Source organism: Humulus lupulus, chromosome 2 (genome assembly GCF_963169125.1).
Source record: "Humulus lupulus chromosome 2, drHumLupu1.1, whole genome shotgun sequence".
Classification (NCBI taxonomy): domain Eukaryota; kingdom Viridiplantae; phylum Streptophyta; class Magnoliopsida; order Rosales; family Cannabaceae; genus Humulus; species Humulus lupulus.
This window is the reverse complement of record NC_084794.1, coordinates 8,115,323-8,127,344: the sequence shown is the minus strand read 5'-3', so window position 1 is coordinate 8,127,344 and position 12,022 is coordinate 8,115,323. Positions and strand designations below refer to the sequence as shown.

The 12,022-nt window shown below is 34.7% G+C and overlaps 1 protein-coding gene across 1 annotated transcript; it reads right to left on the bottom strand.

Annotated features, from left to right (window-relative positions):
• Nucleotides 1-6,619: 6,619 nt before the first annotated feature.
• Nucleotides 6,620-10,913, bottom strand: LOC133817139 (serine/threonine protein phosphatase 2A 57 kDa regulatory subunit B' theta isoform-like). Its single transcript, XM_062249549.1, has 4 exons — nt 10,663-10,913; nt 8,575-10,012; nt 6,984-7,384; nt 6,620-6,882 (listed from the first exon to the last, which is right to left on the bottom strand). Exons 2-3 carry the CDS (start codon nt 9,790-9,792, stop codon nt 7,028-7,030), a joined length of 1,575 nt encoding a protein of 524 aa, XP_062105533.1. The 5' UTR covers nt 9,793-10,012; nt 10,663-10,913; the 3' UTR covers nt 6,620-6,882; nt 6,984-7,027.
• Nucleotides 10,914-12,022: the final 1,109 nt, after the last annotated feature.

Here is a 12,022-nt window from a genome sequence, read left to right as displayed (position 1 = left end):
GGACTAACTTATTTTTGAACATATAATCATATTTATATTCCACTGTGATTACGTCACTATAAATAAGATTAGCTATATGCTCGGGATTTAATAGATCATATCGTAGATTGGCAAGTCAGTGTAAATCCAGTGCACTGACTAATCTTAGGACTAACTTATTTTTGAACATATAATCATATTTATATTCCACTGTGATTACGTCACTATAAATAAGATTAGCTATATGCTCGGGATTTAATAGAAGTTTATATTAAACAAATAATCATGAAAATAAAACATGTGAGCAAAGCGATTGACCAAGTCAAAAAATTATTTCTATTCTTTTATTGATAATAAAATGAGATTACAAAGAATTTGGGTTTTAATTAGGGCATAAAACCCCAACATTAACTCCTCAATTTTTTTCTTTTTTTTCCGTTTTTCATACCAGACTCATGTTTTCTAATCTTAGGAGGCATAGTGAAAAAAAAAACACAAGAACTAATATAATGTTTCAAAGAACAAGCAATATTGTAACGCCCCAAACTCCAGGGACCGTTGCGGTGTGCCTTGTAAACAGTGCTAAACTCGCTAATCAAGTCATTTGGCCAAAATCGTGAACTAAGTATGATTAGCGGTTTAGGGATTAAAAACTTTGGTTAAGATGTAACGTTTAACATATACATTGGGATCCCGAAAATATAATTTCAGAGTCTATTACAGAAAATATTTACAACAGGCCGTTCTAAGCGACAAAACAGGGTTCAACCCTAGTTCCACTTTAAACCTCGGCCGTGGCGGACGAGCAGCTGCATATGTACACGTCATCACCTAAGCTCTCCAACTCAAGGATGGTCCAGCTTCCTTTTGCCTTTATCTGCACCACGTAGCACCCGTGAGCCGAAGCCCAGCAAGAAAACACAGTATAACATGATATAGTATCAACAATAACCACAATTGTCATTCGGAACCAACGGTCCATACATATAGGTGACAATAGCCAAAAGTCACAATATTGAGCATCGCTCCCTCTAGCCATGTGACGATAGGGTCACCAGGGCTTAACTGATAAGTGATTCTTTCTTAAGTTTGATTAGGACAGGTGCAAGGTGATTAGTCACCAACATAACCTTCCTCACGACTCTAGAGTCGAAACTATGGACAACGTCCCTTAGCCATGTGACAAACGGTCACCGGGGTCATATACCTTGGCTATAGTCATCTGGTTGTAGACCAGGCAAGTGCTTATAGTTCTCATTGACCTTCCGGTCGGTCCAGCATTAATACCCCATATGAGTCATTCAATGCCGACCTTGATTGGATCCAATCTTTATTTGGCCCGGCGTTCACAACGCACTGCCACTTCTGACCCTTGGGTCGGTGAAACATGACCAGTGCTCAGCCCGTGGTGAACTTAACTAATAAGTCACAGCTTCACAGACGGATCTGACACCATTTTCGATTCTGACTAATAAGTCAGCGCCATACACAGGTAAGCCATGCCGCCAAACATATATCACATGTCTATTATCCATAAACAAGGTATTCAACATGCTTACTTAACAGGTATTAGTACAATTAGGACTATGCATAAACACAGAGGTTCAAGCTCTGAACAATATCATACCCAGTATACAAAGCATGTCCTAATCACATATTTCTCATGCATCATATGCAATATATCCTGCAATCAACGTGCATCAATGCCAGCCATGCATGCCACGCTTAATAACCAACCAACATGCATCAAGAATAGCTATGCATGTCATACTCAATAATCAACCAACATGTATCATAATAGTCATGCATGTCATACTCAATAATCAACCAACACGCACCAATAACAGCCATGCATGTCACATATACACAGGGTGCAGTTTTCTTACCTCAAAGTCGAGCTAGAATGATTAAAAGAACGACCCTTGAGAACGATCAACTTCTAGTCCATTAGCGGTCACCTAGTCATAACCAAACATAAAACCTCATCAAAATGAGTAATTAAATACTTCCAAACCCAACCCAAGCCTCCGGAATATCAAATCTCACTCAACTAAGTAGTAGGATCGATCTTAGGCCCTTAGAGTTAAGTTCCCATCACAAAACCACCATTTAGTATTTTTTTTTCCCTTAAGGGTCGCGGCCCTACATGGACCATGCCGCGGCGCGCGCCCCTGACAGAGCCTCCACCACCTTCTTCAAGCTTCTTGGGCGCCGCGGCCCAACTTCGCACCAGCCATTTTTCTTCGTTTTTCCACCTCTAAAAACTTCCAAGAACCCATCTAAACATCTCCAAATCATCAAATCAATGTTACCAAACTTCACAATGGTCCAAAACCACCAAAACCTGAAGCTCAAACCAACCAAAAACTCAACAATTCACAAAGTCCAATCCTAAGCTTAAAAACTTAAGAAACTCAAAACTTAACTCAAAAAAACAGAGCACACCTAAAATTCATAACTAGAACTCACCTCAAACACGGTTTTGAATCCCCTTTGATGGTTGTTATAGGTTCCCTAGCTGCCACCTTTAATCCCCTAGCTCAACACCTCCATTTGAGCTCTCAAAATTCAAAGAAAGGTGAGGGAGGAAGTTTGTACGGGATGGAAGGGAAAAAGAGAGGATAGGCTCTGTTTTGCTCTGTTTCCACAGCCTTCCAAACCCCCAAAAACTGATATAAATCCTTAAGGTCAAAAGACCAAAATACCCCTAAGCCAAATAAACCCCTCTAAAAGCTTCCGAGGGTAAAACCGTCATTTCCCGTTTATCTCGTTAATTATAATTAACGCTCTCTAATTCCCGCTATTCTCAATATCCTCAAATTCCAATAATTCATATCCCGTTACCCTAAAATCCCCGGTAACGCTCTAATCATTAAATTCACCCCGAGACTCACCCCGAGCCCCGAACTTAAACCCGTTATGACTAGCCGAACACTTACATCTCATGATCGTCTCATGTCGATTAGCTCGAACCAATCCACCTTATAGTGTGGCTATATTAATTAATCACAATCATGCACCCAAAATATACAATTACGCCCACAGTGGCCAAATTACCAAATTACCCTCATAATTAACATATGAGCCCATATGCATGCATTCACCATCATATAATAATATAATTCACGTAAACATGCATATAATCATTAAATACTATAATAAATCAATTATGGCCCTCCCGGCCTCCTAATCAAGGTCCTAAACCTTATTAGGAAATTTGGGGCATTACAAATATAGTAATAATTTATTAACTTAGAAGTGAAAAAGGGAACAAAGAACCTGGTATTCGCTGCTAATTCCATCTTCAAAGTTTAAAAGCTTCAAATTGAAAAAATTCATTGTCAAAAACTTAGAGTCACCAATTGCTCAATACCCTTTTCAATTAATTTTCTGATCTATGCAGTGATATTTCTACAACAATAAAAAAAAAAGTAGTACAAATAAGTAGTGGTTAATTAATAATTAAATAAAAATTAGTGATTAATCTCAATTAAAAATAGCAATTAAAAATAAAATATAATAGAACGGATTAACGGTATTAAAGGAGAATGAACATTGAACACTAAACAACATATTACATTTTTTTTTCTCTAATAATTTTAGCATTATATATATCATATATAAAAAATAACGGCAAAAAAACAAATCAAGAAATAAGAAAGAATAAAATACTATGACAAAGAAATTCAAATTCATATTTCACTTCTTTGTTCTTCATATATATTAAAAAATATATAGATACCTTACTTTAATCTTGACGCCTTGATGGAGAGGTTGATGCCTTTGAGATCAAATTGACGTTGATGCATTGATGGTGAGCCAACCAAAAATAAATAAAAATGAATCAACCTTTCACTTACTGTTATTTTTTCTTTTTTGTCTGCAAAAACCTACCTATCCCTTTCTATTCATGAATTTTACTCTTGATTTTTAATATATAATATTATATATATATGATGAAAGCATGACCGTTTGAGGGTTTGACTAAATATTTATGAGTTAACAATTTAACATTAAAAGTGAGATTGGAAATAGAAACAGCCTTTAGAAATGGAACTTAGTAATCGTTCCTTTAAAAGTGAGAACAACGTTTCATTTCATTTATTTATTTTTAAAAAAACTGAAAAGGTAAGTAAATGAATTGGGCCATTTAGTTTATTGGGCCCTGGGCAATAGACCAGGTTGCACAGCCACATAGCCGGCTCTGGTATGGCATTACAATAATCGTCGAGACAATTACGTGATTTAATAGTTATCTCATTATTGTGAATTTATAAGTCAAACACAAATACCCACTTAAACAATCATTCCCTAACATGAGAAGTTCAACCAAAGAAGTGAAGGATCAAGATTCAGGAAGCCATCCCCTCGCTTTGTTTTTAGATGCTGCAACATAATAGGGTTTGGAGCAATTTTTTTTTTCTCTTGATACACGAATAATGGCAGCCATGTCAAAACATAGACAAGGATGTTTTTGTACCTTAGTAGGAAAATTGGTTCAATCCTAAACTATGTAGTTTCAGCAACCTATAAATTTATAATTTAAAATTTACTTATATATAATAATTATTACTATTATTATTATTTTATCAATTCTGAGCAAAATTTAACTCAAGAAATCAAGTTCTAACCAAAGGATAGGCCAAACCAAAGGGTAGCCCATTTGGTTAGAATTTGAACGGTCTCATTACGCCTTCTTCTTCATGCTTAAGTAAATCTATCACTTATCTTTCTTGGTTTGTGTTACATATATTTTATCAATATTTTAAGTAAAAGCTCTTGTGCTTCTAGCAGGACTTTATTGGGCTCAAGCCCTCGATCTTTTGATTAATGTTGTTTTTTCATATTCTATTTCTCTTGTTTTGGCCGTAAAAAATAACTTGGTCTATCTTAATGTACTTAGTGCTGTCTTTTCTAATATTTAGCTTTATTTTCTAACTTTCTAGGAGCATCTCTGTCATGTTGGCGCAATTCATCATTGTAACTCATAAATTGGCTAAGCATGCCTTTGGTTAAACAGTTGGACGGAATAAATCCTCCCCCAATTTATAATCTAAAATCTAAATAGTGATATAGTGGGACAAAAAAAAACCATGAAGGATGCATTGTAAGATTGTACTTTGGTACATTTGGATTTGAAGTTAGGGGAGGGATTGGATAGTTATAAGTATAAGTATAGGTATGGGTACTAAAAATGGATTGGCTTATGTTGATGTTGATAATGAGTGTCAGAAATGTTTATCAAAGCCCAATGTTCAAACCGAGTCATTGAAATTTGTTCTCTGGTTTTATAAACTCTGTTTTCTGACCTAAACTAGACCATATTATATGGTAGTTGATATGCTTTTATATTTTTAAAAATAGCAATTTGAGTTGTTTAATGTAATTTCCATTAGAGGGTGTCCATTATGCTGCATGAGAGAATCTCCCTAATCATATGAAATTGAAATATATATCGTTAGTCCATTCATCTAACCTTTGACAACTATTTTCTTCATAACCAATCAATCTTCTGACTTTTTATATTGGCAATCATTTCTAACTTATAAAAATTAATTTGCACATGTCATTTTGTAGTAGAAGAAATAACTTGGATTTTGCAAGTTAGAGGGTTGAAAATTCTTAGATTTTGCGTGTGAGTGAAGGACTTTTGTAAATGTAAGGTTTATATGTGCTAAGAGTCATTTCATAAATAAATGTTTATACAAACTAGCAAATCCTTATCCGCAATAGGTGGAGGCCAAAACTACTGAAAAGATAAGACATGACAACTGATGCTTATGTCAAACTGTTTATATAATATATAGAAAGATAGATTTTTATAACAGTTGCCCACCAACTCCAATTTCTCTTCTTTACAAGTATTTTTTTATTATTTATCATTCTACCAGGGATGGCATAGAAAAATGCAGGCATGGGAAGTAGAAAAATGATTAACCTATTTTCTTTGGCCTAGCTTAAAGAAACTGGTATGGAAATCAATCATATGGCCAACAAGTATTAGTATACCATAAAGAAAAGGAACAGTAGGCAAAACTTGACTGACACTAAATGCATTAGAATATAGATACATTTAAAAGAGCATATTGAGTAAGCACCAGGATGCTGTCATTGATGGAAAGCTTAATCAAACAAGACTAGGTAATATGAAATGGTTTGAGACTATTTTGTGTCTGCACATGGCTATGAACCCCCATGTTCCAATACTTTTGAAGAAAACCAAATCCCATATCATGACAGATGAAATGCTTGATTGGGATTCTTCACTACTTCATATGCTATATAACAAAGATATCAAATCTCAAATCTACTATCACAAATTTAGGGTTTTACTTGTACTGTGAGGATTTCAAACCTTCAAATCCATACTAATCCCAAAATGCTCTTTTTGTCTATCATTCCAAAACAGGGAGCAGAGCTAAGGCTCCTGAGAAGAAACTTTGGAAAGTTAACATTTTAAGGGAATTATGGCACAGCTTATTTGCAAAACTTAATAACCTATACTGCAAAAGATCAAGAATTAAAACCATGAAACAATAAGCAGTTTATGCCATACTGGCATATTCTAATCTCGCTCCCCCGGGAATTCTTTATAGAAATGATTCACAAAAGAAAACAAAGTATTAATGATACATACACGTAAATCAAGATTGAGCATACTTCCATTAAACCAAATTCAAATTGTAACCACCATCATGTCAAAAGTCGATTCTTATCTGTTACCTTTAGAAACATGGATGGCAAACGGATCAATTACACTAACCATATCTCTGATTGGACGCCTGTGCAACACCCATTTGTTCTATTCCAACCAATCAAATATATATACAATCTCTAGTACATGATCAAAATGGGGCTGCGAGTGCCCGAACAGTGGCATCCTTCAAACCATGACTTGAATACCTGCAAGAAATATCTGGAAGGTGAGCAACCAAGAGAAAATAATAACTAGCTTCATCTCATGAATCATAATTCATAAATTATATGGTTATATGCTATCATACCATTGGCATACTGAAACCGCTGTTAGATGGCCATCTTCAACTAGCTAGCTAGAAGGTGCGCGAGCTATTTTGAAGGAAACAAGAACCGGTTCGTTACTAGTGGCTTTCTTTGCTGCAATCTCTTCTAAGCGTTTCCATGTAGACTCACGTTTTGAACTGACGTCCTTCTGTTGCACTTCATCTTCCTGAAACTTGAGCAAGCACTCCTGAAAAAGTTCTGGGTCCACATCAGAAAATATCTTCCGGACATTTAGTGTGAGGCTCTGTACAGCTTGGTTCCAATGGTTTCTTGTATTTCTCTCTAATGCAGGGAATATAATTGGCAGTATGACTCTGCGGTTCTGTTTAATTAGGTTCTCAATGTGATCATTGTTCCATAAAAACAAAGCCCTCTCTGCCACCTACAAAATTAGGAAATAATTTCCCATTATCTTCAAATTAGAAAGAAAAAAAAAGTTTGATGTTTTGAAATGAATCATGCGAACCAAATCGCCAAAAGGTTTTGTTTTGTTCACAATATCGGATAAAATGAGAGTGATAATTTCATTTGGATTAAGACATTGAATCTCAGAACTGATGCTTGTATGAAAAGATGAAAGCTAATAGTAACTGCTGGACCCTCAGCCTAATCATTGAGTGCACCTTTTGAAAGAGGAGACGACTGGTCTCAGCTAATCTCCTTGTTATCAAATGACCTAAGTGTATTCAACTTCCAACACAAAAGCTACCCAATTGTTCCACTTTTAATTTTTAGTTTTTCTCAAAAAACGATTACAATAGACATTTCAATTCTGGATGAGCACAACTGATGAATCAAGTGAAAGGTGCTTACAGATTTGACTATAGAACTGGGAAATCATCTATTTCTTTAAACCTAGTCTCTCACATATTTATTTAGATCCACACTTCTATGCATAAATGATGATGTGTCATTTTGTGGTAGGATAGAGATGAGACAGACAATTTGAGATAGAAGATTTCTATTTGTGTTATACTGACCCCTTTCTAAATCTATCTTGGTGAAAAAGAACATGTATCCAAATGATCTAATTTAAATTCCAACTTACACAATTTCATTCAAACAAACTCAGCATTAGAGAAAGAACAGAAATAAGCTTCCAAAGAGCTTAGAACAAACACCTGAATCTAATTAATCCATGGAATCTGATTTTACTCTTGGGGCAAACTCTAAACCAACTTAAAATTTGAGGAAGTTGCATACGCAGACAAACACACAGAAATGACCCAATGAAATATATTGTTTTCTTTGGCCTTTTGGTGCCAACCTGTTAATGGAAACTCCTACAAAGCAGTCATTTTATAGATAAATACACACTTTATTTTGTCAGCAGAATGTTTATTTACTGAATTATATGATATAGTCATGCCCAGTACAAGATATTTTCAACATAATTCAAATTCAAAAGTTGTCTAATTTTATTTTATGGTTGACAAGCGAAACTAAACGAATAACAGAACCTCGTATTAAAATGAATTATTGAGGTTGCAACAATTTCGACTGAAGTTCAGAAATCATCACAAAAACAAAAGAAAGGAGAAACTTTAGCAAGCAACCAGTAAAATTACCCACCTGAAAGTGTGAACTGCTCAAGCAACGAGCAATCTGGCGAAACAAGGGTACCATACAGCGCTGGAATTCGGCAGGCTGAGTTGCTTCTAAGACTTCCTCCAGCTCACCTAAGAACATGACCTCCTTAGAACTATTTGTTACAGGCCAATATTTTAGCAAACCCCGAATAATTGTATCAGCAAGTTTGCAATCTTTCTCCACGAATTGTGTGATACAATAAGATAACTGCTGGTGGTACATGGGTATACATTTTGGCTTATGAAGTGGAATAAGAGCTCGAACAAGAAAAAGCTTATGTTCTTCTTTCAATGGCAGAGCAAATCCATTAATGATACTTCCCAAAATCTCCAATAATTCAGCAATCCCATTATGCTTCTCAGTCTCAAAAATAAAACGATAGAAGATATTATTGATTGATTTCCTGATGAATGGCCGGTGCACCATGAATTTTCCATAAATACGGTGAAGAACTGTTTTCAAGTAATCCCTCTCCCTGGGATCTTCTGAATCAAAAAGGTCTAACAACCTGAGAACAAAGGAGTGGTCAATGTACCTCTTAGCCAATTTTGCATCTGTCTCAGCTGATGCCACGAACCTTAGAAAGAATTCATACACAACTTGCAGGTGTGGCCATGCCGGGTCCATTGAGGGCTCCTCATCCTCTACATCAAAGGCTTCTAAGACTTTGTTTTCACGAGGAGGAGATGTAAGTACTCTGAACAAATTCGCAGACACCATTTTTACAATCTCTTGCAAGACAGTTTCTGAGAATTTTCCATTAGCAGATGCAACATAATCCACAAGTTCTACCAATGTCTGTCGCTTAATGTCCTTTTCTTTCAGGTGCTTTGTTGGGTCAGTGAAGTCAAATACAACACAACACATGTTCAGCTTTTTTATGAATAAATTCTGCTTCTCCGAATTCGGAACATCTCTAAAACTAGGCAATGCCTCGTATGAAGAAGCCAGTGAATTTCCATTTAGCCTTGAATTCACAGCCTGGTTAAGCCTATTCCCAAAACTGGCTCCATAATTTGGAGCAGAATTAGGGCCTGATAGAGGTGCGTTACCCAGGTTCCCATGTCTATTGCTCGCTAACTCACCACTTCTTGAACTGTTGTTAGCATTTGAAGAAGAGGTAGAAGTTCCACCTCCTTCACGATTTTCAGAAGACTTAGAAGGCTTCTTTGGAAGTTTGTTAAGAAATTGTTTGATCATAACTGAAAACGGCAAAGCAAAAGCTCCTTCTTGTGTTAATAATCCAGCTCTTATCAAACTCTTTCAAAGCATAAATAATGGAGGAAAATCTAGAAGCATTAAATGCAAAGCTCAAACCAGCTTAAGATTACTTAAGAATCACCACCCTTCAAATCTCTTATCTTCTTCCCAGTCACCTTTACCAGAAGAAAAACAAATGTCGCAACCCAAGATGGGAAATCTGAGAAAAGAGGCATCAAACCCATTTTAAATGATAAGAAGTATACCATACAAAATAATTCTACGCTAAAACTTGAATTTAAAATCTTATATCTAACCACCAACATCAATTAACTACAACAAAATCCATAGTCTACTCACCCCTCCCCTTATTCCCACAAAGAAAATGGAAATAATAGTATTAAAACTTTTTAAAGTAAAAAAGAAAACCTCGACATTTTGACTTATATTTCAAAACCCAGTTGAACAAAAACATCCCAAATCAAATAAGACCCCAAACAAAAATTCAAAATTCGTTTAAAAAGATAAATCTTTACAAGTTTGACTTGTGCTTAGCAATAAAAAAATACAAGCATGATAAATTTTCCTCCTCTCTTTCTTTCTCTCTCTCTTTTTATCCACTTTTTCCTGCTAAATAAAGATTAATAAACTATTCGACTGGATCAAAAGATGAAAAGATCTGGGCACGATCTACAAAACCCAGATAGCATTCTCCACCAACAGTAACATGCAAGCAAATATTAACCACCTTACAATATCAAGTTCAAATTTTGGAACAAATAAACATAGCGAAAGAAATGGATTGGCTCAATTAAGGAGATTAAGACAAAGAAAAGCAAATAGAAATGCTAAAAATAAAAAATAACTTACATAAAAATACAATCTTGGCTCCTTCTTCTACGGGAAAGAGAGAGATTGAATCGACCCAAGTAGCCAAAAAGATGAAGAATGAAGAAAAATAAATAAATAAAACAAAAATAAAAAAGAAAGAAAGAAAAGGTGGGTGTTGAAGAACAGCAAACCGTAGCTGTTGTTGATGATTGTGTATTGTAATTTATATTTTTTTGTGAATTTGTAACCCCAAAATTAATAATTTCTTTTCATATATGCCCTCTTCTTTCTGAACTCTCCTTTTCTACAACTCTCTCCCCATTTCAATTTCCAGCCCCTCAAAAACCGTTCCTTTTGATAAATGACCAACCTACCCTTACATGTTTTCATTTCACTTTAGCCCTCAGCAATTGCTTTTTTTCTTTTTGCTGTGATTAAAGGAAAAGGGTAAAATCGGAAATGTGTTAACAAATTAAATGGAGGTTCCACGCGCTCATTGAGTGAGAGTGGGATTATTTTAGTCACCGAAGAAGGGGTTGCCTTTCTCTGCAATTTTGCGCTAAAAGAGTACAAAGTTCAAAACCCATAACGCTTTTCTGCGGCGCGTGTATTGCACGGTTTCTATTTTTTTTTTTAAAGAAAAGGTAAAGACAATAATTTGTATTAATTAACAATAGTATAATTAAAATTGTTTTTTACTTAAGCAGTTACTTTGGATAAGTTTCATAAGATTGGATTAACTGTGTCTGACACGATAATATTTTTTTAAAACTAAAATATAAATATTAAAGCACTAAATTATGAAAATCTAATGATAATAATGATGATAATGCAATCAATTTTTTTTTGGCAAGAATAGTGACCAAATGATGCCTCTACTAACCATAAAAACTTTTTTTCAAAAACAATTATCCCCAAAAAATACATAATTAGTTTATATATCCATTTTCAGTTTATTTTTAAAATTCAAGACCGATGAGATTATTAAATGAATTTCCAATTGGGTTTAAAAAAAGATTTAATGGTGTTCTACGTTTTCTTTTCATAGGGCCACTGTTTTTATTTATAATGGGTAATTTATTATTTGGTTTAATAAAATGATTGGTCAGCAAAGAAAGTCAAACTGGGTGTACCGTGTAGACGAAGTAGAAGATATTGAAAGTGTACAAATATAATTTGCTCTTAAAAAAGGAAAATCTTTTAATATTAAAGGCACAAAAATGTTCTCATAACAATCTTAAAACTTGTGAATTCTAACTAGACAATCATAATTATAATGAGTAATTTCTCGCATTAAATTTTTCTAAAACAAAATCCAAGTGCAGAAAGGAAATTTCGCATAACATTTCACTTGTTTCAGACCAAAACATTCTGAAAGTCACTATAGTTTTGACAACTT

Bases quoted from the DNA above. Each gene is read 5' to 3' on its own strand.
- LOC133817139 (XM_062249549.1), bottom strand. From the start codon at position 9,792: ATGATCAAACAATTTCTTAACAAACTTCCAAAGAAGCCTTCTAAGTCT. The intron at 7,385-8,574 runs GTGGGTAATTTT...CTAATTTTGTAG, and splicing joins TGAGCAGTTCACACTTTCAG to GTGGCAGAGAGGGCTTTGTT.